At 37.2% G+C, this 25370-nt stretch overlaps 1 protein-coding gene across 28 annotated transcripts in view; it reads right to left on the bottom strand.

The window, feature by feature from the left end:
* TNRC6B (trinucleotide repeat containing adaptor 6B) overlaps positions 1-25370 on the bottom strand; it is a 130619-nt gene that overhangs the window by 46997 nt on the left and 58252 nt on the right. For 25 of the 28 annotated variants that reach the window (XM_068191327.1, XM_068191331.1, XM_068191333.1 and 22 more), the window contains 2 exons: positions 5083-5170; positions 1318-1339 (listed from right to left, as the gene is read on the bottom strand). In XM_068191327.1, coding sequence (XP_068047428.1) covers positions 1318-1339; positions 5083-5170 — 110 coding nt within the window. Of the gene's footprint in view, positions 1-1317; positions 1340-5082; positions 5171-9743; positions 9815-10947; positions 11095-23390; positions 23634-25370 lie in introns of those variants that run through there. The other 3 variants (XM_068191341.1, XM_068191347.1, XM_068191342.1) reach the window with 3 other exon arrangements.

The raw sequence follows: 25370 nt of genomic DNA, 5'->3' as shown, positions 1-25370 counted from the left end.
AAGCACGAATAAGCAGTAGCAGCAGACCTTTTGCTTCCATGTGCAACTCTGTAATCCAGGGTGAAACTCTACATTCAGCAATTTTGCTCTAAATCCAAAATTTCTTGCAAATGTAAAGCTGACAAAGAATACACCCTAGACAGTGACTAATTTTAAAATATTAGTCAAATATAACTGGCTCCACCTTCCTGATCTTCGACTGTTTTCTGGATTGTTATATATCATCATCTTCATGGGAAATCTGAAATCAGAACCCAAGTTTTCACCTGTTTACTAAGCTACACAGCCACTGCCTAAACAAACAAAAAGATGGGAAATAACCTGCCTCCTTTTGGATTCAGAGGTAACAAATCTGAGTTGTCTGTGCTGCTCTTCAGCAAGGCAGTAATAGTTGACTCTTAACCAAAAGACAGTCCCTACACAGAGCAACTGTATTTGGGTTACTTAAGGTTACCCTGCTGGTCACCAGGTGCCCCTATAAGCAAAGACAAGCTGCTCCTGAGGACTATTATGTACTGGAGAAGAAAACCACAAATCCTTGAGGAGCTGACACCATCACAAAATCTGCTTAAGAGACTCTAGACAAACTAAGCACAATTGGTGAAACTTTCACTCTTACAAATGTGAGATCAACACAAGTGGGTCTCTCTTTGGCAACATGAATGCATTATTCTCCACATTTTATTTTTAAAAGGGTTTTCCGATTGCACTAGATAGGCTTCATTGCCCAAACCCCAAAAAGTTCTTGTTAGCCATAAAATCAAGTTACTGTTTTAGTGCTTTTCTTTCACTTTTCTTTTGCAATTTCTCCACAAAATTTATCAAAAACTGACACACAAAGCAAGATTAAATATATTTTTACAACAGCTAAATTATTTAGTCCAACTTTCAAGATGCTCACTCATCAGTCCTGTCTTCTCTACCGGACTTTTCTGTGTCTGAATTGAAGCTTCCAAACCCAAGTAATTTTCATTTGTTTTGGTATCTCACTATAAGCTGTCTTTCATTCCCTTTATAAAGGTGGTGTCAGTCTTGGTTATTTGGCTAAAACAGTTGTTAAACAGAGAACTGAGTATTTCAGCTAACCTATCTTATCCACAATTCTCATTCTTCCTTGAAGTATTTTGATGCTAACAACACATCTGCAGAATAGCTGTAGCTTCTCCATTTTAATCACCTCAACTTATTTCTTCTGAATACTCATATTCAATGTTTCATCTTTACTCATATGTCCCCATCCTTTTTTAACAGTTTTGGTAAAGATCTGAATCTTGGCTCAAGTCAATAAAAGTACTCCTTAGGATCAAAGATTCTTACCTTTGGTTTTTTGATCTGTGACCTGCAAATTAAGAGCAAGAATGTAAATACAGTTTTAAGCAGGGCAAAACAAACATTGAATGTGTTGTGCTAAATCACAACCTTAATATATTAGCAAAAGAACAGAATTTGTTGTTGAATGAAAACAACCGATGAACTACAAAATTCTAAATAGTATTCCTGGTTATATATACACGTATATATCCAAGGTTTTCAAAAGTACTACAACTGCTGTAGTAACACTGCCTGATGCAAAAGTCCCTGGCAGAAACTATCATACTTCACTTGTGATTTTAAGCACTCAATCCTCCTCCTCATCCCAAACACGGGCTTCCAAAACACAAATAAACACGTGCTACAGCATTACAGTTCTCTCAGATTTTGGAGATGAAGTATTTCAGTTAAAGTGTAACAAAGCCTTCATTCTGTTGAGAATATCCTTACAGTAGACTCTTGGGGCCTGAAGTAACCACAGCAATCTGTCTCTCTGCCATCTTCCCATTTCATCTTTCCCAAAACATCTCTTCCAAGGAGAAGTAATTCTAAACCTTGCTGGATTCATTGCCACACTTACAAAGAGTACCAGCAACACCTATAAAGTAAATCTACTGAAAGCAACAAGAAGTCAGTGACTGAAATGAGCATTCATGCTGGCCAACATACTCAATATGGGTTTGTATTTTTATCTGTATCCTACATTGTTTCAGCATAGCAGATTTCAAGCTACAGTAGTGACAAACACATCACTGGTATATTCTCTGGAATAGTGTGTATTGTAGCATTTTTTGAACCTGTCCATCATGAGTTCCACTACACAATAATGAAAAAAAATCTAAAGATCATCATGTGTCAGGTTCTATGACACCTATTCTTAAAAGAAATTGCTGAACTAGTCCATATTTCTGGAAAGCACACAGCAACAGTACAGAATAATGAAAGCACAAGTAAAAAGCAGCTTATTGTTGAAACTAACCAAGCCAGAACTCCTTTGTATGGTAAAGAATAAAAAGACAAACTGCAATAAATTGCTGTGGCATCATTTACTTTGGAAAGATGAAAACTGCAATATGCAAAGTGGAACATTCACTAAAATACAAAATCTTAAGCATTGTAACCTCACAGACACACAGTATCCCAAAGCCTCAAGGACAATAAAAATTTATCCATACCAAAACCATGTCTATACCAAGCTACATATCAATTTTCAACTTCACTTATGATAAGTCCTGTATGGATCAAATTACATCATTTTCTGAGACAGTTAAAAATTCTGTTACACACTTAATTGACCCTGATGCTTGGCTACTAAAGGAAAGGGGGAAAAAATATTAATTAACACAATCTGGTAATGCTGATAAGTTTACTATAGTCAACAGTAGACACATTTAGTAAATTAGTAACTTGTCTACTTGGATAAAAAGATTTTACTGAATCCTTGAAAAATTCTACATTATAAACACAAATTACCTTAGACAAAAAACCAAACAAAAAACCTTCTGCCTATAATGTCTCTCTGTCCTAGTCAAAATGATCTGGTTTTGTGATTGCTTTTGTCTAAAATTCAAAAGTTGAAAAAATGTGACAATATCTCATATTTACAGCTGTCATCTCTCTGTGGGCAACCTGTGATCATCAGCAGGGCAGGAGCAGCTATAGTGAATGGGTAGCTGGAATAAATCTCAGCCTACTGACAAGCTACCAAACAGCTCTGTGGACACCAACCACAAGTATATTTAAGCTTGAACTTGCTTGTAAAACTTTCCTTAAAGTGACTTTTTTTAAAATTTTATTTTTTAAGTTTCAGACAATCCAGATAGAACAACTGTTTCATGTTAAACACACTTAGTTTGAAAATGGTACCCTGGAATCATTGCTGCTTATTTGGTGAACACCTCCACAGTCAGTAAGAATCAACACACACATTTATGTTTTGTCCATTTGGCTGCCTACTTTGCTATTCTTAGCTATCTCTAGCTATTACTGTCAAGTTTGCCTTCTAGGAGATTAAGTTACTTAGTCTTTACCCTTCCTGAGAGTGTGGCAAAATATGTACTGAACAACTTACTAGGTGAGAGACCACACAAGAAAGCTGGCAAATCTCTTTTGTATTCAAAGCATCAATTCCTCAGTAGACACAGCACTGTTATCAAGATGATCAGTACAGCCTTTTCAAGTTTCCCTTTTATCACTGAGTATCAGCACATAATCCTCAAGTCTTTATTCATAAGGGTCTGCTCTTTCTGGTTTCTACATACATTTTTTGAACTTGAACATTAAACAGCACCAACACCAAGGCAAAAAGACACTGGAGAGACCTTATCTGTAGCAAATGCTCTTTTGCACTGTTATTTGGGGATGTATCAACTGGATTAAGACAACTGATACACATTTATCTGCACCCAGTTTAAACTGATAGACACAAATTGGTGAAAAAAACAGATTATAAAAGACCCTGGATAAGCCAAGATTTAACTGAAGTTTGTGCTGTCTTTTCTCAGCAGAAACTCACAGAATGTAAGAGTGAACACTGTGATCTTTCATCACCTGATCTGTTACCAAAGCAACTGAAAAACAGAGTACTGAAAGAAAGTAAAGCCTTTTGCTCTCAGTTTCACATAATCATTGACGTTGGAAGGAATAGCCTCTGGAAATCTAATCCACAGTTCCCACCCCTGTGTTCCACCTGGCTCTAAGAGACTTCCAAATTTGAAACAAAATCATCAAAACTGGATTGCGCAGGACCATGTGAAACTTCGTTTTGAGTATCTGAAGACAGAGGCACTGTAACTCCTCTGGGAAACCTGTTCCAGTGGCTGCCCAGCCACATACACGGACAAAAAAGGAATCTTTTTATGAATAGGCAGACTTTCGATATGTACACAACACCTTATGCTTTGCCACTGGGCACTGTGGAGAAGAGTCTGCCTCCATGTTTTTACTCCCTTCCACAAAGTATTAATATACACTGATGAGACCCCAAGCCTCCTCTCCTCCATGAGGAACATTCATAACACTCCCAGCCTCTCCTCATTTGTCAGATCCTCCAGGCCCTTAATCATATAAAAGGCTTTTTGCTGGACTTGCTCCAGGGTGGTTGCACCTATCCTATACTGGGAAGCCTGGAAAGGATTTTATCAATAAAAAGCATGGGTAACGCCCTAAGAGACTCAAGCTCGTATGTCAAGTTAATTCCTAAAACAACCTGCCAGATGTTTCTTGCAAAATACAGATCTTCTAGTACACCAAGTGTCAAACTCTTTTTCTGAGCACAACCAATTTTTGGTGACTTACAAATTCTCTACAACTCAGACTTGAACTGGCACACTTCAGCAAAAAACGTAAACGGAACCTTCAGTAGTAAGTTTTTAAAATAAACTTCCTTGAGGATTTAGGAAAAAAAAGCGTCTTCCTGCTCTAATAAATATTTACTCAGTTTTACTGCAAAAATTGCAAAAGCCCATCAGTATTTCAATCCACAAACACCTCAAACAAGTAGCAGTTGTGTAGAGAGAGATCCAAAGAAGCCATATTAAGTAACTTAAACACTTTGTATCAAAAAAACTCCTTTATTTTACATAGCACTCTAAGGAGAAGAAATATCCAAGTTGAACACTTTAGTTCCAGCAAAATGATGCAAAAAAATGTCTTTAAAGAAGCACCACTCTAAGCAATTTTTAAGTCCAAACACGAACAATTTAACATCTTATTACTGCCAACACTGTTTATGTTTCAGCTCGATAAAAAAATTCAAATACCAAAACCCACCTTCTGAGCAGAGTCCTTCTTTTTCTTATCCTCTTTCTTCCTTTTCTTGTCTTCCATTAACTGTTCTTCCCTTTCTTGCTCCTTCTCTCTGCCAAAACATGAAAAACAATGGTCTGAGTACAACCAAGTTGTATAAGAGCCACACACACTATAAACCTCTTCCCTGCAAAGAAGACAGTCAAGTTATCAGATTCCTCTTATCATACTTCATTTCTATCCGAGGGTTTCCATTGAATTGCGATAAGAAAAGCACCTTTTAGCTCAGTATGGCCACAATCATGCCACATGCTGCATAAAGGAAAATTCCTTTTTTCAGATCAGGTCTGTTATGGCAGTTCCCTACATAAATTAATCACGTGCCTGATAGTAGCAAATATCTTCAAGACAATTTGGACAAAGTACTCCTATAATTGGGTCATGCTATTATTTAACGAAGAGTCTCATGAATCTTTTCATATGGTAAAAAAATAAGAAGGGAAGTTGTAATTTAATATAAGATAGTTTGGTCTGATAAAACATTTATCTTCACAAGGGGAAGAGATTATTCTATTGCCTGTAGCTATGTCACTTGTAAGAGACTAGAAGTGTCATATCAAATCAAACCTATCATTTATTACACAAATCTCTAATTTAATTTCTAGGCTATTGTATCCACCCACAGAATTTCTGTGATGAAACTTGTAATATAAATTACTTTCCAGGGAAGCTATTTTTTCTCACAAGAACATTCTTTCAAAAAAAGGAAAAAAAAAATACATGCAGCTGCTATTGTTGTCAAGCCATCATCTTGTTGCTATGTTCTGTATTAAATATGAAAGTACTATGAAATAGTTAATTTACTGCATACATACTATTGGCTGAGCTGTTTCTATGGTGAATCACATTTTTGTTAACCAGTTATCTTCACCTCCTTAAAAAGAAATTTAAGCTGGCCAAGTTTCCAGCTTACTTAGAGTAATTTCTTTTTATAGGGAAAGATTAAGACAAAGATCAATAATGTAAAAAGATGATTTGACAGATGAGGAGTAGGATCAGAGACTCTACAAATGGGAACCAACTAACAACTATAATCTACAATCTTTAAGAAGAAAATTTTATACAAACCAGAACAGTATTAGAAACAAAACCAGCGTTTATAATAGTACTGGACAATTTCTTGTATTTACACCTAAATCGAAGGATGTTTTTGACCACAGTTTACAAAAAGAGTTGAGTTGGCTTTGCTGTCATGTTATACAGACTTTTACTTGAGTTGCATCTATACAGTAAAAGAAATAACCTTCTTTTCATTTTCACTAAATACTCTGAAGCCAGAGTGCAAAGAGACATTTACGCAACTGATTTCAAGAAAAATATTTTGAGATGCTATGTATTAATAGCTTCCTGATTGAGGACTTCAAGAACTCTCTAAATGAGAGGTCCTGTAGAGAGTAATAAATGTCTTCCTGGTTTCCTGAAGCTGGGCTCCCCTGCTTCATGGATGGATAAAATTGATAAGGGCAAGATGAGTCCTTAGTAACAACATCCTGAGGTTACCACCCAATACAGTTACTACACTTTTTTCAGTGAAGCACTGGGGAGCTTGGTGTACTTTGCATTGTCTGTCATACCATTGAGACAGACTTTTTCATTTTGAGTCAGAGATTGTGAGCAAGATGAAAAAGCCCTCCTGTGACATCCTCATCATTCAGAGTTGCTATGACTTCAAATTATGTTTACTACTTTTATCTTGTCAAGCTATGTATGCCTTTTGGGCTGCAGTGCAAGTTATAACCACACAATTTCCAAACAACTTTCTTGCAGCAGGCAAATGTTTAAAAAGAAGTTTAAAAGGAGATGTCTCAAAAGAGCTGCTGAAAAATGGTAGGATCAAAATACGAAATGACTTCCATTAACTGCTTGGCACACAGGCAGCTTTCTACTTAAAAGCACTTTCCTTACTTTTGTGAGCAGATGAGAAGGGAATAGAAAAGAAAACGAGCCACATTCACAACCACAGCTGAAACTATGGCTTACAGTGACATGCAGCCCTAAAAGGATTCCAGGACAAAAGATCCATAGCCTGAAAGTAATCACCTAGTTATGGTCTGCCTTTGTGATAAATTTAGGACATGGAGATTGCTATTGCTGCTGCCTTGTTTTTTGATCTATGTAGACTAAGGCTGCAGAGAAGCCCTTTTGTTTTGCATGACAACCTCCCCTTCTGCTCTTTTAGTAGAGATTTAATATTCCATTGGGTGCCTCCTCAACAACCACAATACAGCAGCAACTAACACTTGGTTTACTTAATTTACCAAAACTTTATTTAGGCTTCAATTCATGTAAGCTCTACTAAGGTGGAAGGGACCTATCTGAACACTCGGGCTACATCACAGGTACGGGACCATAGAGCTCGTGACAAAGCGCTGAGCGAAACCTCACAAACATGTCAAAAGTACAAAGCTGAATAGATGCTACAGACACCCACGGTGGAAGTTCACTGAACTAGAAGGGTAAGTGTCTTATTGTTATTCTGGGTATCACAAGTGCTGTCTTCCCAATTCTACTCTTTGATGCATTTCACTAACATTTGTTTTGTGATCAATGATTTTCCTCTTCAGCTGGATGGATGCAAGATGCTCGTTGAATACAACCTGCAGTGTTAAATGTTCTGAAAAATTCAACATCAATCACCTCCTTGATTTATTCCAGAGATAATGCTGCCCATTAGCTTCTCATTAGCCAAAAGACAGTTCTTCCTGGCCTGTTGAAAACTCAGGGGTCCATCATGTGCTTTCCAGTAAACAGCTGCTCGCACTGAGATAAACAAGGGGAGAAAACCCATGAACTCCAAGCAGAGTAAATTTAGAGTAATACAATGGGGTGTGGTTCCAGGTTTTGTTATGAGCACACTGTAATGGGAACACGGACACACCACAACCCTGAAGAGGAAGTCTGCTAAATAGCAATCAGCAGCCAGCTTATTAATCTAGTGTTTTTTTTCAATAAAGCATGTGGTGACCTAATTGCACTTGAAGATCTCCCAAAAAAATCTTAGAATCAACATTACTGAAAAGTATTTAAAAAGCATATTACAGATTTTAATTCCCAGCATTTAAAGTAAGACAAATTAACAGCTTACAAATTATGAGAAATTGTAAATTGTAATCCAGAATGTTATCTTCATTCTAAAAAAACCCAAACCCAAATAAACCCAGTACTTGTTATGCATTACACCTTATCTGTGTTCTTAAAACAACCTCTTCTGGCTAAGTCAAAAGAAATTATTTTAGAGAACAGAATTTTTTTACACTAGTTAACTAGAGACATAACAGAAAACAGTTGTGAAGTCCATATTATTAAAACATCCAATTCAGGGGAAAAAAAAAAAAAGCAAAAACAGACATTCAAAAAATGTGCTCTCCCTCAAAACAATTTACCTGTTTTGGAAATTGTTAATTTACTGTAAAATTTTAATACTAATTTTTCCAGAAAATTATACTTTAGAGAGTTGTTCTGACAACATTGTGGGCTTAAGGCACAAGTAGAGGACAGAAGTTGCCTCCCAAGCTCTTGCTCTCACGAACTGAACTGTGAGACGAGATGACGTGCAACATACTGTACACTATCTGCTGCCAACACACTTTGATAGGCAGAGATAAAGCGTCACGCAGTATTAGTCTACACAAACCCCATAATCCTGTAAGGTCACCCTCAAACTAAAACTGCACAAAAAAATGTAAGTAAAATGTAAGAAATGAAAATTCCTAGAATGACACATTAGTGCACGCAACTCCCAGTTCCTTTTGCAACACCCCAGGACAATGGTGTGAGAGTTTGGAAGTTCCTCACAGGTGAATATGTGCACTACCAGTACTGTGAGTCCTCTTCCCTCCTCCTGACCTCTTACTTTACCTCATTTCAGTACAGTCAACTTGAGTTAGCTACACTATGACACAAGAGTGGCAGTAAACTTCTACAGGTGCTCCCTGTTCTCTGTGTTGTGATAAGCACAGGACAATTTACAAACCTGCTTCCAAATTGCGAGCCAACTTGTGTATCCTCTTTCAGAAAACTGGGATTCTGAAACCACACTTGCAGGACCAGAAGCACTTGTATATCTATATAGCTACCATGTCACCTGAACAACTGCTAAATCTTCCCTCAAGATTTAGCATCAGTCACAACTAGCCAGAGCTAAAGGCCTTCACCATATGCAGAGAATGATGTACATGCACAGACCACTGTCACTTAGAAGCAAAACTTGAGCTATTAATAACTCTTTCTTACAGATAAGCCTCTAGTGATCCAAAATATCAAATATATTTCAAGTCTTTTGGAAACAGATGGAAAGACTCAAAACTTGATTAAATCAGAAATTTATCCAACAATAAGGTATCCAATATTGGTCAAGATTTGAAGCAAAAGTATTTCAAGTGAACTCTAAGCACCTAGCTTCTCAACACTGCTGAAAGTTTTCTAGGTATTGTGGTAAGTTATACAGCCTGGATACCAGTAGAATTAGGCATCACACACTGGTGTCTCAGATGTGTTGCAAAACACCTTTTAACAAGCTCAAGTCCAGGTGCAACTTCCACAACAGAAGTTCCCCTCAATCCATACAGGGACAAAATCTCTTAGAGGAAAGAAAAATGTCTTCAACAGTACTATTTCACAAATACCTTGCTGCTGCCACTGGCAAGTGGTTTTCATTTTCTTCCACTTTATTTCTCTTCATCAAGCTCTCTCCTTGACCTTCACTTGTTTGGACCTTCTCTGGAACTTAGCTGAGTGTATGGGAAGCAAATTCAACTCACAATAATCCATTAAAAAGCATAAGATGATTAAAACTAAGGGTCATAAGCAGTGAAGAAAAGGCATACTACAAACTCCCAAGTGAGTTCTTTGAGGTGCAAGCTCTTCCTGCTGCAGCAATGAACACTGGCAGTCTACAGCTTGAAATGCTCAAGATGGATGAAAGTTTTTAAACCCTATCAGGAAGCTGGATGTCGGAGACTAAAAATGAAGTAAAATTAAATGCACCACAACTGGAGCATAGAAATCCTTACAATTTTACTTCACTTTCATTTAACATATCCCACTTAACAGGCATGCTCCATTATTTCAGCAGCATGAGAAGAGTGTGGCATGTACAAACATGCAAGTGTGCTCCAGTGCATTTAAAGAGAACATCAAACAGAAGCAAGATGTAACACAGCATGGAATAAATCCCAGGGCTGACAGACCCTACATTCCTAAAAGGTAAAATTACTTCTACTAGACTAAACCATGTAAATAAAGAGTTATGATCTTGCTGATCAAAAGAGTCAAAATGGGATTAATACATTTTATTTTTAAAAAAGTCAAAATACTCAACATCACAGCCTTCTTTCTTATTAGGCAATGCATAGATTAGACAGCCATACAAAATATGCTTACTTGGGAGATAGCCATTTCAAAAGTCAGTCTTTAGGCTGAACTGACAAAACTGGAATATGAAATTACTTTAGGCCAAGTGATTTCTGATGATTATAAGGAAAAACAATTGATCCTTCAGAATAGCATTCCTGAAGACCTAGGATAAAAAAACTTCAAAGAGGGGGAAAAAATATTTGTTTGCTTGAAGTGAGACAGAAATTCACAGCATCACTGAAGAACTGCAATACCGATGCAAAGGATAAACTGTGCAGTTCAAAATTGGCCATCACACTTTCTGAATGTAAGTGAAATCACAACAGCAGAACTCAGCCCTTCAGAGTATGAAATTAAGACTTTCATGTTTGCAACATGTGCAAATAGTATATACGCCACATGTAAGATAAAAGCCTGTCCTCTCTCTCTCCCAAGGAAAGCTGTGGATTTTATACAAACACAACATATACTCACCATGTATTAAATAAAAAGACTTTAGAAAGGGTGTTTTTAGAAGTGCTCTAAAGCAGCATTTTCAAAAGATTATTCCTTTTCAAGAGTAAGCTGCTTCTTCTTCTCTTTGGCCAAAAACCAAAACAGCGTCAGAGCAAGAAAGTTGCGTACTAGAAACAGCGCATCTGGCCCAAGCGATACGCCTTTATCGCAGCACAACATCAGCAACTGGACTGCTGGAGAGAAGAACCAACTTTACAACATCAGCAAACTGACAGCCGGAAGTACACTCTTCTAAAGGAATGCTCCTTACCAACTGCTATTACACTTGTTAACAGAGTTAAATTAATTCTTTGTGGTGTATTCCATATATATATATGTATGTATATATACATACACACACACCTATGCACAATGATCTATTGAGAGACAACAGCTGAGCATAAAGGGCTCTTTACTTTAAAGAACTGGATGGTATAAGCCCTACAGTACAACAAATGATCACAGAAATGGAGGTTTTTTCTCAGCTCTTCAGCAACTGAAGGGGCGAGAGAATCATCTGAATACAGAGGAGGCCAATTTCAATTCTAAGAGTCGCCTGTCCATAAGAAAACCTTGAAATATGTTAAAAAGATAAAAATGATTTTTAAAAATACTCTGTATTTCTTGCTTGCACTCCTTTAAGCAGAATTACTCTTTCCAGCTGTACAATTTCTATCTATCAAAAAACTGACTTCCAGATACAATCTAAAGTTCCTAAATGTTAGCCAACTGATAAAAAGGAAAGCTTTATGAGAATGGAGAGCTACAGCCAAAATTCTAGAAAGCACATTTTCTGAGCACATTTTCTCCCCTACTTCAGGCTTCAAACACTTTGGAGGTCTTGCAGATCTGTAACTATTATTTCATAGCATGCACAATCATGCACACCAAAGACACGGGTAAAGTGTGTTTAGACAACTGTGAAATGTGGTAAAATCATCCCCAGAGTGGCAAAACATGAGGTCAGAAATTTGCCTGTAATTAAGAGGTCCTGTAATGTGTCCTATCAGGACATCCCTTTGGCAAGACACAGTTCCGTTCAGGAATTTAAGGTTTTATGCAATTATCAAAAAGTCTTACTTTCCTCTAGAACTACTCATACACGTAGAAAGCTGCATTATCTAGAAATGTTTGCCAAGAAAAATACCTGTGTCATTCTGACAGCCGCAAGAAACACCAGGGGCCAGTAAAAGGATAACAGCTAGCTACCAAAATAAAATCAAGAAAGAACCTGTGCCTGCTACAGTGACACAAGTCAGTTATTTCAAAGGGAAGAGAGAGCTGGCAATGCTCAAGATCAGTGTCTTCCCTCTATGAGAACCAAAACTGGACACATTATGTTAAAGAGGGACTTAAAGTGTTGAATCCCTTCTCCTGACCCACTGGCTATATCTTTGCTAATACAGGCACAGCACATGGCTGGCTTCTTAATAGCAGGGACACCCAGCTGATTCACATTCTACTTTTTCTCTCTCAGGACCTTCAGGTGTTGTTTCTGCAGAGCTACTTTCTAGTCAGTGGATGTCTAGCCTGTGCTATAGCAGGAGGCTCTTTTGACACAGGTGTAGTACTTTCCATTTACAACTGTTAAATTTCAAGAGGTTTGTCAGGCCCTTTTCTCCAGCCTACTGTGTTCCCCCTGAATGGCAACCTTAATCTCCAGAGGAGTCAATCACTCAGCCTCGTTTGATATCACCTGCAAAGGTGCTGAGGGTTTGTTCCATCCCAACAGACCACACCATTAATACAGATGTTGAACACGACCAGCACCAGACTGCCCAGCTGCCAGTGTACTATGCACTGCTGACCATAACCAGCTCTGTGTCACTGACTGGCAATGCAGCTCTGGAATACTTCCTCCAAAAAAATGTATTAGAGTAGAACAAAAACATAGTTCTGTACTTAGTGGTCCAGTGAGCAGGAAACTAATTACTGACACATCCTCTGCAGAAGGACTGCAGCAGGCAGCTAAACGAGCTACCCTCCACTCCAGGTCTGTACCAGGACACCACTGCATTCAGCAGCCCAGATCAACACCACAAGTGAAGCTCAAACCTCTACTGGCAGCTTTGCCAATGTCTTGCTGGGGCTTTGAATGGGTTACAAACTGGGACACAAGGATTATTGCCACCTTAACAGTCCATTCTTGTAGGTATGCACGAGAAGTGCTATTAAAAGAATACTTACTATTAATATAACTGCAGTTAAAAAGGAAATGTTGACTCCTGACTACAGCATAAATTTGATTTTAACAGAAGAACTCTGTACTTTCTTAGAATACAAACTTCTGTCTTAAGTGCCAAGAAAATTATTCTTTTTCAACACTAAAAAAGTCGCAGGAAATGTATCTATTTCACATGGTAACTATGCCACAGTGCACACAACAATTATGACACTTGTTTTAATGTCAGATGTGACATTTTAGAAAAAATACTGAATAAATATAATACAATTTAATCAAATGAAACATCATTTGTGGCACCAGCAGAGGCTGTACAGACAGTAAAAAACTGGATTACACAGAATCTTTAACAAGTAGCAATATTTATTTTAAACTTTGACATTTATATATATTTGTGTTTCTCGGTCCAAAAAACCCCAGGACCTAAAAAACATCCTGGTAAAGATCCAGACTTTCTACAGATACAGGACAGAATCGTAGGGGAAGGTAAAAATAAAGAAAACATAGACGACATTATTACAGTCGTTATTTGCGTCGTTACTTGCTGCACTTTTTAACATGCTTGAAAATACTGGAGGCTTTCTTAATGTTCATGATATGGCACTTCAGATCAAGAAAAAAATTAAAATATAAATATCAGTGAAGCAGTTTCTATTCAGTGACTGTTAAATTACTGGGAAAAAAATCCCTCACCAAACCAAGCCCAGACACAGTCATACTGCTTACAGGCAGCTTCTACTGAATGGTGAAATGCTTGAATTCTACCTGCATGGGGATATTATAAGGATACCCTCACAGTTGCATAGTGGTATAATTTACATTTCATTTTGGAAAGGATCTGATTGTTTACTTCTATTCAGTTTCCAAAGAAACACTCTAAATTCATATGCTATAAGAACCAAAACACTTTATGCAAGTTAATAGTATGACAAGCATATTACATACCTCCAAATCTGTGTAATATTATAAAATTTTCCACATGCAGTGCTTCAGGGCACTGTAGTAATGAAAATAACATTTATCAAACTGTAAGTCATTATTTTAATTATACTAAATCAAAATACTAAAGATAGAATGTAGTTAATTTTATCAGTGTGAAGTTAAGAACAAGGCTTTCCACACTAAGTTATTATTCATTGGTTGTGGGTCAAGGTGGAAGAACCAGCAAGTTAAGGTTGTTTTTGTAAATGTATTAGAAGTTCAAACAACTCTGTACAACTTGCTCAGATTTTCTTGGCAAAGGTATTAAGGTTTGTATTTTCCACTCCATTTATTACCTGAGGCAATATTTATTTTTAACAGGTAAGAAAATTCATTCAGTTACTTGCTGCAAATATTCAGTTGCAAACTTTCAGGACTGTCATGATCCGTATCAGGAAGTCTAAGTTAAAGGCAAAGCACGTAACATATTTTGCAGGACTGGAAAATGCTATATATATCTCACCAAATTACTCCATCTTGAAATAAATCTACCTAAATATATGTTCAGCATATTCAGTTGAAGCCAGGCAGGAAAATTCTTGATATTCCATTACTACAAGGCATGCTCCATAAATTAAGGCTTATAACAAGGGTTATATAAAGCACGGGGGTTTTAATAACTGCTGTTCTTGAAGACTACAAACCATTGTTTATTCTCAGTAGGGACAAACAACTGTTCCTCTTCATCCTTAGGCCAGCTGAGCTGAGAGCTGAAGCAGGACTAAAGACAAGTAAAAAGCCCTCAGAACAAGCTGTCCAGCCAGACTGCAATAAAGCAGGACAAAGATCCAGGTGCTTTCAATTTGAATCCACCATATTGCACAAGCATAAACTGGCACTTACATTCAGCTATGCCTCACACTTCACTGGGCAAGCCGTTCACCTTGCTGAAGTACTTCAAAACAAAATTTTGATGCCCCTTGTTCTAAACCACATCTATGTGTTTTGTGCAACAAGTAAAATGCAGATATAGCACCGTGTCTGAAATAAAAAACTTAAACCCTGTATTTGCGTGTGTGAAGCACGGCAAATAACTATTTAATGTTACTGTGCCTTATATAATTAGGCAAATGCCTAGCTGGCTCAGTCTTAAAACAGATGTATACTTCTCAAAAGCTCCTCACTATCTTGTAATTTTAATGAGAGTACGTAATCATAACCTTCCTCTGTCAGTTGAGGAAAAAACCTCACAAGTGACTGAGATTTATATTATTATGCAATAGTCAAATACAAGATGCTACAAGAGCTATCAGTCTTGACAATCACAAAGCTCAAGTACAGACAATATTCAGTCTGAAGAAAGAACTTGTTTACCAATTGAGTACCATGGATTAGTGAGCTTTAGAATGCAATAAAGACTATATGCAGTCCCTTCACAGTGAAGTTGGAGTTAAGCTCGGTGCATACTGAACCCAAACGAGAGAGATTTGTAACAAGCAGAATCCGGTCTGGTCTGTGACTAGGTAACACATGCTCAGGCTCTCATGGTGACTCTGAAATGCAACTGTTACATTCACTCCCTTTTCACACTCTGCCCCTCCTTAATGATCTATTTCCTTAAGAAACACTTGCTATGTTCAGCAGCTCAGCAAAGTTGTGTATGTTTGTTTACTTTTTACCTTTTTTCCCTTAGAATGGACTTGGGGGAGGAAAGGACAGCATTTAATAACACATGCTGCAAAACAGAGCTTTCCCAGGATATATATTACAAAACAAGAGACTGCATGACCTGCTCAAGGTTACAGAATGACTCCATTGCTCACTCTGAATTCAAAACTGGTATCCTTCTGACTCCTCCTGCATTTTCACTAATAAAATAATACCACTACTGAACACTTGCAGAGTTCCTTTCATCACAGGATGTCAAAGGCCTTTATAAATATTAATTAAGCATTGCAACAACACTAAGAAGTATGTAAAACTTAATTCTGCACATGAGTAAACCCAAGCAAAGAATAAATAAGTATGTTCAAAGCCGCAGGACAAGTCAGCAGTATGGAGAGAAACAGCTCTTGCCATTAAGGAACACTCCATTAGAAACAAGGACGTAATTAATGCCCCAAATGTGATGTGAAGAGCCCTTGATCACCAATACATTACTATATAACCTGGTCATGTGCAATCCTGCAAAGACCACACTAAATTTCAGGCAGCATTCTCAGGAGACATTAATTCTGTCTTCCTCCAAACACAGCAAACAGTTCTCATGAGATTTTTAAAAAATTCTGTGTTTCTTGTTTGGCAACTTTCCTTAGTGAAGATAAGTATGAGTGATACTCTTTGGTAAATTAAAATTACCCAGTAATATGGAGCTCAGACACAATTCAAATATGAATTCAGACCTCACAAGTACAAGTAAGCTACTTCTTAACATTCAATCACGTACTCCAGTAATTAAGGAAGCAAAATACCATTTTTTTTAAGAACTCAATATCCATTCTTTAAAGAAATAACCACAAGTCCAAAGGTACTGGTTTTACGAACTATAATGGAGTCATCACTTTAATGAGTACTCGGTGATCTTACAACTTGAGATAACATGCCCACATCTGACCTGCAACAAACATGACTCTCTTGCATTTTGTCTTTCCAATGACCGTAGCTACCACAAGAAACCAATCTGATAGTTCTACTGTGAAAGCTGACCATACCAAAACATACTCAAGTTAATTGCACCTATGTACTGCCACATTTGCAGACTTTAATGACAGGAGTGAAATTATTTTTTGTATTTCTTAAAATTGTTGTTAACCTACTGAAAAATCCCCAAGATGACTAGGTCTGAACTCCTGTTAAAAATGCACTTTAAATTCAGTTTAATTTTCATTACTCATTTTTCCCCTCAAAAAAGGGAATCTGACATTAATGTCAGCAAAAAATACTTTTGCTTTGGCAAAAGACTACCATTTTTATGTAAGACAAAACAAGTAGCACTAGAAATATTTGCAGATTCACTTTGCAGTGAACTCTGTATGAGAAAAGGAGACTGTTGTTGCAATGTTAATAAAGAAGTTAAATGAAAAATGGTGTAATTCAGATGTCACCCCAACAGCCCTTCAGGTTTTTCAGAGGTTTGGTTTTTTTTTTAATATTCTTAATAGTTCAACAACCAATTTTATTTTGCACCAAAATAACAAGATTCAGTGAAGGCTGACAAAGAGTTAGTTGGCCAAAAGGAAAACAGGTTTGTGTTTTGTGTTTTACATAACAAAGTATGTTTTTCATTTGGCTACTGAATGACATCGTGTTTTGGATTTTTTCACCCTTTTGAAAGGACATAATCTAGCAGCAGAAACTGAAGTCTCTGGGCAATAAAGGTGTGTATCACCCTTATAACTTTATCTCAAGTTCTCCTATAGCACAAAACCATAGAGCAATTCAATATTATATTTGGTACACAGCTTTCATCACATAAAGCAATTTTTCCTACTCATTACATGGGACAACAGCTACTTAACATAGTTTATGCTATCATTCAAGCATTATGCCTTCAACAGAGGACTGACGAAATTTAACAGTTTGGCTTCAATAAATGGTGTACCACCCCCACTAATTCTTCAAAAATCAACAGCCCAAAGTTGCTGAGTTTTACTGAATTAAATAATCACCCAGTCCTCAACAAAAAAATCTTGAAGAGTCTAATCAACACACTGCCACTTAGAAAGCCACTTCAGAAAGCTGCTGATCCCTAGCTTTTATCTAGTAATGGATATCGCGTGCAAAATGTCTAACTGTATTGCAGCATATTCTCACACTTTTATGAGTCACTCTAAGTCATGGAGGACTGCATGTGTACAAAGAAAGGAGTTACAACTATACTGTTACAGACCATGGATGTAGTAAGGTCATCAAGATTCCACTGCAGACTAAATAAGGTCAGGATTCCCTGTGCCAGTAGTAAAGAGATACAGTATTTACTGTATCAAGAAATCACTCTATTTTATAAAGCTACTATTCAATATTTGTTGTCCATAGGTAACCACAGGTGATAAACTAAAATCTGGTGAAACAGCAATGTTAAATTGCAAGCCAGGTGTTTCACAGTGGAAAAAAAAAAAAAGCTTAAATACATTTATCACTGTAGATGTGTAATTAAAATGCTGTCCTATCATACATCAACTCTGGCATGCATTTCAAGGTTTCTTTACAATATGAAAACGGATATAAACTTCCTCCTTCCCCACTTCTGTATGAAGATTTAAACACTGATAAGTGTTACCTTGATAAATTAAATCACATAAACCATGTCCTTCAAATGGCTTTTACAATCAGATGCACTGCACCATTCATAAGATGAAGCAATATTTTTAAGATGCACACGACACTGAAGTGAGTCATTCTGCTAACACACCATGCCCTCTTCTTGTTTGGGAGCTTGCACCTGCTCTTAAAAGGCTGACAGGCAGGCATCAGATCTCATTAGATCCTCTGTGAGGATGACGGACTGCACACCCTGCTCAAGAAACTAGGTAAATCACAAGGGAATTAAAGTCTTCTCTTTGCTGCATTGCTACAGACTTTCTGAAGGCCAAAGCATGAGACTTACTCCTAAAACATGACTGAATAAATGGAAGGTGGCACTTACTAAGAAATTTGATACACTCTCAAACACTGAAGAAAATTGAACTTTATTCTGGTGAAGCAGCTTACAATAAAGAGATATTCTAGACTCAATATCCAATTCTAAAGCATCAAGATCTCAAGGACACTGAAAAATGACTGTGTTTGATGCTTAGGTTATATGGTAAACACAGAGATTCTTTGCAGAGCCTGATGTGGAAGCATTTCATCCCCAGAGGCTGCTTCTCACCCTTCTTACTGCAACCAGCTGGCCCATCCTCTTCATTAGTCATTTTTCATTCAAAAATGAGATCAGTAAATTATTCAAAACATCACAACTCAATACTCCATGTCATGACTCGTGCCTTATTAAGATGTAATCTGAAATTATTCATTGGCATGCAGAATGAAAACTTGAGAATTGTAAAGAAACTGTGTGTAGGAAACAGGAAAAATGAAAACAACACAGAAGTGCAAGATGTGACTTGTTTTGAACTGCAAGAAACTAAAAATCCTTCCTTCTGAAGCTACAGAAGCAGCCAAAAAATCAAAGTCTTTTGAAACTCATCTCTTCATATAACCACTAGAGTTTTAAGGACAAAGATGTGATAATTTTGACCTGGCATTCTAAGAAAATGATTACCTGAGATTTCAGAATAGCATACAGAACCAAATACCCTCACCAAGGCATGCAGCATCTACAAACACCACTTGCACTCTCAATACCTATAACTTTATTTCTGACTATCCTCAAATGCAAATTCATCACTCATATACAATGCTGATCACTCTTCCCAGTTAACAGCATCACATCAAAGCTCTCTGTAATCTACTGGTTTGCTATTTGCACAGGATACTGTAAAAAACAGTGGAAAAGACACAGACCACCAAAACATAATGGTGAGCATAAGTGGCATTACCATACACTTCCCTGAATTTCAAAGACTTAAAATTGTTGATGTGCTTTTGAAGAACACCAGATTTGACATTACTATGCACCCTTCTTTCCCCGTGATGAACAAACTCTTTAACAATAATTCTAAAGGCCAACATTAAATTCCTAAGCATATTGTATCATACATCTACATGTTATGATATGACTGAGTATGTATCAAGGAAAATTCCTTCTACTTTAGCATCCTCCTAGGTAAACTTTCACAGTGTAGTTCAGAAAGCAAATAAATATCAGTTTCCACACTTAGGGAAAAATACCCTTTTTTCTCATACATACAAGCACAGTTTATGTGCACATAATGCACAGAAATGTAGCAATGCCTCACTCTTTGAAGGTTTTTAAGCTGTAATTTTTCCTCATGTTCTTGGTAAGCTTCACAACATGGACATTCTCATCAGAAAGTTGCTGCAACATACAACAATTCTAAGATGACAGGAACTTGCAAACCACACACAACATGGCTATGGATAATTGTCCAGGAATGGCCACTCTCTTTTCCTGTTACAGAAGAGGGAAATTCTAAAGATGTAATCCAGAAAATAATCCAGAATGAGGAAACCACTGAACTGCCACCTCAGAGATTACAGAAGAGCATGACCACAATGGTACACAGAAAATAAAAACATTAAGTTACAAGAGAAAAAGTGAGGTAAAAATTATAGTGATATAAATTAAATTTTAGCATTTATCATATTTTTGAAGTACCAAGATTAAGCTGATTTGTCTTGTTAAATTCTCCATCCAAGTAGTGTTTGCTACTTTTAGGTTACTTTTTGCCTTGCTGCATTACGCAATATTATTTTTAATCAAAACCACACATTTCTCATGTTCAGTGATGTCATGAGACACAAAGAAATAAATGCATAAAACTCACAGACTATAATCTTCAAAGAGTAACAGACATTCTTTACTTCTGAGTGGTTAGAAGTGCGCACTCTTTCCCAGCATCAGAAACTGCTAAATCAGAAAAGCGTTCAGCACACAGAGCCACCTAAGTTCAGCACCTTTCCAGTGATGAATGTAATTCTGACCTCTGCTGACAGACGATCTGAAGACTTATCTTTAATTAAGAACTAACCCTTCCTATCAACCAGCGATAAATGTCACAAGTGTGCAACACAGCAGTTTCCTTTTTTTAGATACTAGACAAAACCAGTGTATGATCATGACACAGATGTAAGATATTCACCGCTCCACAAAACACTGCACTGCTGATCTATACAGTTAAGCCTTCTCTCCATCCTCTTTAAGAAAGGCAGTCTGCATAAAGACAGGTCAACTCTTTGCTGCTATATAAAGTTGAAGGTTAAAATACGTAAGCTGATGTGGGAGACTATTTCCTGCTGGAAGCAAAACCCTTTAAACACTAGAACCTCAAATCTAATTTGTCAGCTTATTGATGCTTCCATACGTACTGCCAGTGCAAAGAGTCGTTCTGTGAAGCCACTGTTTTGGGTAAATGATTAATGCTACTTAGCAGAAAATTAGCATGACCTTATAGTAGAAGCAATACAGAATTCAGTCACACATGTAAGCATTTAAAATTCCAAATTTTAGGTGAAAGACCAGACCTTTAGCTTCAATCAAATCTATCTGCTAAGCTGGAGGTGCCCACTGGACTTATGGTTATCAGTAAATGTGACCTACACTTGATTGACCTAAATGGAGAAGTGCACAAAGTAAGAGTCACCCAACTTCTTCTTACACTCTTTCTAAAGAGTATAAAAGAAAGAAAAAATACATTTGGCTTCACTGGAAAAATTCTTAGTTAAACCAGCCCTTATATGCTTACTCTTAACTAACATCTTGTTTTAACAAGACAGTGGGGTAAACTTTACACAGTCACTGAGGCTATGCTACCAACTTAAATAAAGGGGCAACACAGCTCATAATGAAACAAGCTCATCTGGGTCTCCCACTCACCACTGCAGAATCTAGCCCATAACACTGTTACTGGTGATGACTGCGTAGCAACCTCCAACTCAGCAACTCATCACTACACGGTTACAGTATTTCTGGAAGACCTGCTGGGAAGAACTACACAGTTTACTAACAATATATTACCAACTGTAATAGGTGAATAAAGCAAGAACTGCCAGAACAAAATCTACCTCTGAAGTAGTCTAGGCTTATGCAACAAACCTGACAAACACAGTTTAAATGTCTTCTGAAGCCACAGCCAAAGGCAAGTGGGACTTGTAAACACTCAAACAGATGAAACCGAAAGGGAAACGCAAAGGATTTTCCACGGTTTGGAGTGAGTGGTTGTGGGGCATTTGGTTGCTCATTGGGTTTAAACCATGACAGTGCATAAAAAAGGAGGGTGAATAAAAAAGCAGACCACTGTAATACTCAAATTAATTATTCTGATTTTCATTAACTACCAATGAAATGTTTAGATGCATCCTCAAAGCGCACACCACTCAGAGTCAATTCTTTCCAAAGAATAAGGCATAGTCACACTGCACACACCAGGAGACATCAGTGTTTCAACGCCTCAGGAGTGAGATATTTTACTGTTAAGCTTTTGATACCTGGACTTCTTTTTAAAACTATTTAGCGTTTTGTTACTTTCAACAAACAAAATGAAACTTACTTCCTGGTAAGCAAACAAAAACCACCTCTGTTTTGTTTGGTTCTGGGTTTTTTTTAGTTTGTATTCTCTGGCTAAGTTCCACGTTCAGAATTTAGGAAAATGACCTTACTATACATTTGCAAAAAGCCTCAGTTAGCAAGACACAGCACACAGATTAATAAAGTCACCCCATGTCAAAAAAAAAAAAAAAAAAAAAGAAAGAGGAAAAACTTTACATTGCTACTAGAGCTTGCTATTAATGACATTTTACCTGGAAGTCCCTTTAAAGTCCTGTGAAACGGACTTTAAAATCCCCGTCAAGATTTTTAACAGCAAAGAAAAATAACTCATAATGGTGATGTTCATTCTATAATAATATTTTAGATCAAAGCCTTCTTCCTAAAGGGAGCTCTGGAAATAACTAACTAGAGCTGCCCATACATTCAATAGAAGCTACTCCAAGCTTTTACTTCAGGAAGAAAATACCGGGCAGCAAACCTACAGCAGGCTCTCGCTTCTTTCATACTGCACTGAAGGATAACAATGTTTAAAACCTCAATAAAAACTCCAAAAGTGTTAAATACAGAATGTGAGTTTCAGTTTAATAAACAGTCAACTTCAGGCAGACCATCTCTGAACTAGGTTTTCACTTCTATTTTAAAACATCAAAGAAAATCAAATTTCAGGGCATTTTCTTTATGTCATCAGTGTTTCTCAAGGTAGCATGCAGAGCAGTAGCTTTTAAGCCTGAATTCCTCTACACTCAGAAAAAGCCCTTAGTCTGACCTCAAGGCACTGCACTAGGATTTGTCATAATTTGTGACCCAGCTATGTTAATCGTGCTCCTTGGCAAATGGAAACCCACAAGTGCTGAACCCACTTTTAACACCAAAGTTTTAGCACTTGAAATTTTGAGAAAGGTGAATGACACAATTCCATCTCTTTACCCACATTACAATTTCTGTTAAATCAGCCTTGTTCCCTTAAATCCATGAAGGGAAAAAAAAAAAAAAAGCATCATTCTATTCACAATTCAATACAGCTGTGTATGACTGGCTTTAGCCCCAGGCCACAAGCCAGGAACTTTTGAGTTCAAGTCTGGCTCTGCCTCTGACTTTCTGTGTGGCCTCTGGATTTCTCTGCTGCTCCTCTAATGTCTGTACACTTACCTTACAGAAAGGCACTTCCTTCGTTTCTGCAGGCTTTTCCCAAACACAGAACTCAAAGTGACTTTGAGAGCCATTTTTGTTGTGTATTGAACACCTATGCCCTGCCAAGAAGTCTCTACCTGTCAGTTGATACCTGGTGGTTTTTAAGTGTAGTAACTGCCAACATGCACTTATTACATGTATGTATACACACACCCATATCAGACACATGCAAATAGAATAATATCTAGTAAGCTGGAAAATAGACAATTATTTCAAAGTTTCTTAACAACCAATATGAAAAAAGGAAATGGAGTTGCATACTATAATTCAACTTACAATGAAGAGCTATCTGCAACCTTGTTCTTTTTAATGCACTGATCCAGTCATGAATCCTGTTTTGAACAGCTTTGCATAAAACAAACAGAGCAAGCAATGCTCAAGATTGCTCAACAACAACTAATATGTAGAATATTACCTAAACAATAGAAGAATGGCCTAAGAACACAAAGGGGAAGAAGCATTTAAGCTTAACCAAGTTATCTAACACTAGCTGCATCATTTAAAAGGTTAAATTTTGTAAAGAAAAACACCAAGAGAAGTTACATAAATTTAAGCTGACCCTATACTTGGCCAGTCCATGGTAGTAGAGTTTCACTTCACATTATCTGACTGAAGCAGAACGTTACAGAGACTGACACAGCCAACCTCAACTTTTTCTGAGCATGAAACAGCCAAATACAGCTCATCATCTTTAAAACAGTCACCTTTAAATTCACATCTGAGAAAAAATCTTGTCCCCAAAACTTTATCAAGACAGGCTGACTTTCCAAAAATTAACCTGTTTGGATTTTAAAGGCAAACTGCGGCAAGCTAGCTTAAAGAACTCTGCAACTGAGGCTTCAGGGTACATTAAGCTGCAAAAGTAAATTCTAGACTCTCAGAGTTTAGCTTTTGCCTTTTTCATCTTGTTATACCTAAAATCCAGTAAAACCACACTTCCTACAGTTTTTCTGTGTCAGGATATATATTTTATTTATAGTAACTGGCAAATGTAGAGCAAAACTATCTTCTAATTAACAACACAGCAAAGTTAATTTGATGCAGAATAATGTGGTTTTTTGTGATAAAAACAGTCACTCAAGGACTTCATCAGAAGTCACCATTCCAGAACAGCTACCATGCAAGATGAGGTGGTTAAATGCAAATTCAGGTAGCTTTTGCACAAGAAGACTACACTGGTTCCAACAGCTGAAAAATTATCTGCATGCAAGGCTTAGGATTCTCCCGTCCCAGGTCACTTACTAAGCCCTCCTACTATAATTCAGCGGCTTTAAAAACATATTTTCCAATTAAGTTAGGACAAATGCCTTATTAAAGAAGTACATGTAACCAAACCTACTAGGAAGACTTAATCTCCACCCAGATGAGATTTTGTCTATAGTCTCCCACACCACCATCAGTGTGTTTCCATCGGACAAGGCAGTCATGAATGCTACAGCAAGGTCAGTGTACTGGCTAGCAAGTGTTCCTGCCCAGGTGATCTAGATATGCTCTGAATAGATTACAGGACACAGGCAAAGACAAAATCAAACAAAAATAACCCTAATGCCCTGTACTCTTCCTCAGCATTGCTTGGTTGATATGTGTCAAGCAGATAATGTGAACATTACCTGCAAATGAACAGAAATCTTGACTCAGTAACACAAGGCTATTTAATTTAAAATTCCCATTAATATTGCTACAACTGACTTCTGTAGCAGCTGGAACCTTCTTTTATAGTAGGCTGAAAAAAGCTTTTGGGGTTTTACCTCAGGTTAACCAAGCATTTTTAGAGGCAATTTGAACCTAGCCCACATTTAGATTCCAGCCAGTGCACATGAACTCGTAATGACATCCGCAAAGAAAAACAGAGCTAGATATAAAATGGCATACATATAACCTCAACAGGACATCCTCCATTTCCATGTGCCATATTTTTAACCAGTTTTAAGTGCATTA

The sequence above is a fragment of the Anomalospiza imberbis genome, chromosome 5 (genome assembly GCF_031753505.1).
Source record: "Anomalospiza imberbis isolate Cuckoo-Finch-1a 21T00152 chromosome 5, ASM3175350v1, whole genome shotgun sequence".
Classification (NCBI taxonomy): domain Eukaryota; kingdom Metazoa; phylum Chordata; class Aves; order Passeriformes; family Viduidae; genus Anomalospiza; species Anomalospiza imberbis.
The sequence above is the reverse complement of the archived record's forward strand: the minus strand, read 5'-3'. Positions and strand labels throughout refer to the sequence as shown.